Source organism: Contarinia nasturtii, unplaced genomic scaffold, assembly GCF_009176525.2.
Source record: "Contarinia nasturtii isolate CC-2019 unplaced genomic scaffold, AAFC_CNas_1.1 Cnas_scaffold_245, whole genome shotgun sequence".
NCBI classification, from domain to species: Eukaryota; Metazoa; Arthropoda; class Insecta; order Diptera; family Cecidomyiidae; genus Contarinia; species Contarinia nasturtii.
This window is the reverse complement of record NW_022197600.1, coordinates 1-5130: the sequence shown is the minus strand read 5'-3', so window position 1 is coordinate 5130 and position 5130 is coordinate 1. Positions and strand designations below refer to the sequence as shown.

Genomic DNA, 5130 nt, shown 5'->3' with positions numbered 1-5130 from the left:
AATGTATCATTGTGGAATGACATAGAGTGACATTTAAATCAGCGCCGCATATCGGATTTATTTCGCTTAGCAAAGGGGGAAACGTCGTACTCGCTCCTTTTATTAAGTCGAATTAAGTTAGATAGTATTTACTGCAAAATACCTGAAGCGATGCACAATGCAACTAAAAGAAATGAATAATAATGCATGTTGATTCCGAATCGTAATTTTCCAAATAAACTATGGAGTAATTGAATCAATCGCCAATAATTCGCGAAAGTACTAATGTACACTAAAAATGAAGGCCACTCATTTTATTATTATATATTGTACAGCTTCCTTACAATTAAGACGAAGTTCTAATCAATCTTATCACACACATTTATTTATACAAAAAAATTGATTATGATTTAAAACAAACGAACAAAATGGAATCGAATTCAAATGGAACCGTGACCTAGAGATTAGAAAAAACCGATTGCTTCTCAGTTGGCTTATCAATTATTTTAATGAGACTTGATTGTTTTGTTAACAACATATGTTTAATATGGACACGTTAACCCGGGTGAAAAAAAATGTTTGAACATTTTGTATATGAAAAGCCTAATTATATGTAGATACGCAAATAGGTGCAGTACAGACTTTAGGTGGGTAATGTGTAAGACGACTTGTAAAAATTGTTTGGTCTAATGAAGCCGATTTATACTAGTATATTTATTCAATGACTCAAATGGTAACAGTAAACCTGATTAGTCATTTATTCACACACGGGTAAAATATTAACTATTTAAAAAAATCAAATAAGTCGACTGAATTCCATCAGAATAAAAAAAATTATTTGATTTAACTCATTTTTGATACTCAAAATATACTTTGCCGAACGAAAACAAAATTTATTTTAAACTTTGCAAAATTCAACGCAACAAAATCTCTTACAAAAATACATTTCAACTTTGAGGAAAGACCAGAGTCGGTTCTAATTCCACCAGAGTCAGCGTACACAGATTTTGGCGGTGCCTTCAATTGAATCGCCTTTGGTGCATCATTTGATGACGATGGCCTTGAAGAACATGGGCCAGCAAATTGATTTGACTCATGTTGAAAACCCATTGTACGCACTATAAAACGTTGCTTGTATGGACATCAAGCTTTGTTCGAGCATCTGGGCATTTAGCACCTTACTTTCAGTTGGATTGAATGAGCCGAATTTTTCGAAAACATTTCGAATATGAACATTGAGCTCCTGTTCAAAAAAAATTGTTAAATAAAGCAATTCCAATTGAATAAGACTTTGTCCTTACCATTAGAGCATTGTTGAATTCATCGGTTTGTGCGCTTTGAATAGGATTTCGTTGTGCATATAAAATGCATTGTGTCACTGGTACATCGTCTTGAGTGTGATCACCGAAAAACACGACATTTGCCATGGCACCAGTGATTGACATAAGCTCCGCCGGCCAGTACGGAAAATGAGTTGCTTTCGCCATAGCAACGGTTAGATGTAGTTTTGTGCATACTTTAACGAAATAATTGTCGTGATCGGAGGCCCAGTTTTCAAAACATTCAGGGCATGTCCGAATGCTCTTTACACCGAGATGGCACAATTTGGACAAACGATTGATGATATGTTTAACACCTCCTTCAGCTGTGATGGACGAAATAAATGATCAAAACTAAACCACTAAACCTCATAGGATCGGTAAAGAATCCGGTTTTATGGTGGCGAAATAATGATACTTACTCCCAAATTGAATGTAGTAGCTTCGAACCAACGCTTTGATATCCGCCAAAAATTCTTCAACGTTGGCATAGCTGTCAAACTTGTGTGCTATACCATTCAAACCAATCGTACTAAGCATGGGATGTAGCGTTGAAAATTCATCTTTGAGAATGTTGTTCTAGAAAATATTCAATGCATCAAATTAAATGTGGCTTCCACATAGCACCAATATTACTCTTGAAAAAAATAAGTGAAATTCTTACCTCTTACATTTGCATGATGTTTGTTAAACTCTATTTCAATAGTCGCCATTGATTTTGTTTTAATTGCAAAGCAGCCGATTTGGATGATGTTTGGATTCGGCGAACAATCGGTGTATTCATTGTGTCTTCACTTGGTTTTCACTTCATTTAACTGAAAATAATTTGACTTTTGCTTAAACGGTGATTTGTACCAGAGAAAATAGACAACACCACTGACATTCAGTGCAAATATGAATTGAGTTGGTTTTTCTTACTTTTCTTATGCTCCAAGGATCCTTTCGTATTTTCAATGTAAAATCTTATTCGCACTTTATATGATTCTATTTTCAAAAATGAACTATAATTAAACTGACCAACATATATAATTTCGGCTAAAGTCAAATCTCCATAAAAATCAAAAGAGACGCGATCAATGTTCAGTGAATTGTGGAATTTATTGTGAATTTTCTATTTTTTATAAATAGATTGTATGATTGATTTGATCAAAATTAATTAAAATACCTTTCCCATACTAGGTATGCGGAAATGTAAAAATTCCGAAATAATTTTACATTTTTTTTTCTAAAAAAAAGTAACGAGCGAGTTGGTTTGTGTCTATTCGTCGTCTTCATTATTTTCGCGGCATCCCTAGAGCAATTGTTTCTTCAACGCCTCAATTTCATTTTTAATTTCCTCATTCTCATGCGTCAATGAATCAATTACTCGATTGGCCTCGGTCAATCGTCGTCGAAGTTCGATGGGACATTCTTCTGACGATTCGTCATCGAATATAGTAACTTTATTCGGAATGACATCGTCGATGTCATCGTTCGTAGCATGGCGTTTGCGACCCCGAAGACCACCGGATTCAATGTGTTGTTCGGCGTTTAGTTCGTCAAGCAGTGGCACATCCAATGATGAACTTTCTGTCGGGCAATTCGGTTCGGATGGGTCAATACTAATCGGACTGGGTAATTCAGCATCAAGAAATGCACCTGGAATCATATCTCTCAATTGTTGTTTTATATTGTGCACGCTCAGCTGCGTTCGAAATTTGGCCGGATAAAAGGAACCAAACCTATTCTTGATACATTCAATGTGTGCTTCGAGCTCCTAAATTCAGACGAAAAAATGTTCACAGTTCATACATATGTTCAGTACTTCATGGACAAATGACGACAAAACTCACATCAATAGCTTCATTGAATGATTTGCTCTTGCCCTTCTTCGATGCCTTTTCCGAGAACAATTGGCAGTCCGATTCAGCGACATCGGCCTGGGAGTGATCACCGAAAAATTCAACATTCACACCATGATCCAATACAGTCATCACCTTGGCGGGCCAACAGCGATAGTTGGCAAATTTTGCGAAAACAATCAAATGTGGTGGACTGCATGCTTCTTTGAAATAATCCGTTCGGTCTTTTTTCCACTTTGCAAAGCATTCAACGCATGCACGAATGCCATTTGCATCTTTGACAAGCTCATTTTTTATTTGTTTTGCCAATTTCTTTTCGATGTCGGTACCTGAAAATAGCATTCCATCATTTTAGTCAACCATTTGGTTAGGTTAGGTTTTGGCATTGATGCCAAATAAAGAAAATTATGTTGGTCTCTTGTATCTGTTGGGAAATTGATGCCAGCCAGATTTGATTAATCAATGCGTTTGATCTTTCGGTTCACAATAAAACAGCCGAATTCTGAAGAAAGAACACTAATTAACACGAAAATTGGAGACTGTCAGTTCTGGTATGACCTTGACTGAAAATCGACGCAAAAAATGTTTCACTTGCACACATAATTCGATCTGACCGATGCACGTCGTTAGTACAACACACGTCAACAACCTAACCAAAAACATCAACTTACCCGAATCAATGTAGTTCTGTGTCCAACGCAAAACACCGTCTAAATACTTGTCGAATTCATGCATTGTGTTGACATCATCTTCCAGCTCATGCAATTTTTTCATGAAACATTTTCGATACTGAAATACATGTCAATTTATTAGCATTTTCAATTAAAAAAAAAACCACAATTGTGTCCATACTTTTGATATGGCCGTAATACGCTTGAAGCTGTACTTCAACAAACTTAATTGGTTGACTTGTGATTGGGATGCATCAAATTCACTGCCCATGCAACTGTCACGATCACCATTTTCATCTTCCATCACAATCAAATAGAAAATACTTGGAAAATTTTTGAAATAATCAGCGAAAAATGTGTATGGAAAATTGTTGTGCACAAACGCGACGGTGTACTAATATTGCTGTCAAAATATCAGCGACTTTGACAAGTGACTTTTTCATTGGTACATTGAGTGCGTTCAGTGGTGCCATTCAAATTGTTCCACTTTCAAAACAGACACATTCAATACGATTGTATATAAAAACAATTTTAATTGAACTAAATGGATTCATTGTTTTGTAATTTTAATGAATTTTTTTTTCTAATCAAAGACATGGAAGATCAAGGAGTGAAAGGGACTAGAAAAAATAAAACGATTTAAATTAATTTTATACAGTTCTTTTTATTTTGTCAATTAGAAGTGATTGTATTAGCGGAATAATTATCAACGGCCAATTTCGTGAGAACATTTTTTAAATTTTTTCCGTTTTATATTATTTTCGTGATTCCTGAAGTACTTCTGTGCATCTCTCTTACGTCGATCTCTTCAAGTGCTAGCAGAAATGCATTCTCTGATATATCTCTAATTACTAAATATTTCAGGGATGTGGACTTTGTCACGTTTGGTATACCATCGCCATCACATTTTTTAGGTCCAGGTTCTCAATGAGCACATCAAACTTCTCTCTTTCATTCTCATAAAAGAAGATTCTTCTTAGAAGAAGCATATTTCAATCACTAATTATTCTGATTTAAAGCACATTTAAGTCTTTGAAGACTAATGAGCTGTGACTATTGAAATTGGCCCACTCAATCACGTCGAGTCATTACTAATGACTTATTAGTGAAAATGATTTCACTTGAAAAAATGGATTAGATTGAAACATTTTTTGTTCGGTAATTGTTTTTATTGCTTTAATTTATTTTCATCTTTCTTATTCAATATGTACAACTTTTTTGATACCTTTAGATACAACATTTCGTGGAATATGGATGCTCAAAAAATGTACTTTTACTTTTCCGCACACCTAGTGTAGGGAAGGTATTGTATTAGGCCAA

At 35.0% G+C, this 5130-nt stretch overlaps 2 protein-coding genes across 2 annotated transcripts; both read right to left on the bottom strand.

Annotated features, from left to right (window-relative positions):
* Positions 1-911: 911 nt before the first annotated feature.
* Positions 912-2332, bottom strand: LOC116337316 (protein kinase C-binding protein 1-like). Its single transcript, XM_031761755.1, has 5 exons — positions 2217-2332; positions 1963-2113; positions 1721-1877; positions 1281-1624; positions 912-1222 (listed from the first exon to the last, which is right to left on the bottom strand). The coding sequence occupies exons 3-5, from the start codon at positions 1836-1838 to the stop codon at positions 1073-1075; spliced, it is 612 nt and encodes a 203-aa protein (XP_031617615.1). The 5' UTR covers positions 1839-1877; positions 1963-2113; positions 2217-2332; the 3' UTR covers positions 912-1072.
* Positions 2333-2377: 45 nt separating this feature from the next.
* Positions 2378-4210, bottom strand: LOC116337315. Its single transcript, XM_031761754.1, has 4 exons — positions 3992-4210; positions 3811-3928; positions 3131-3468; positions 2378-3054 (listed from the first exon to the last, which is right to left on the bottom strand). Exons 1-4 carry the CDS (start codon positions 4112-4114, stop codon positions 2590-2592), a joined length of 1044 nt encoding a protein of 347 aa, XP_031617614.1. The 5' UTR covers positions 4115-4210; the 3' UTR covers positions 2378-2589.
* Between the last annotated feature and the right edge of the window lie 920 nt (positions 4211-5130).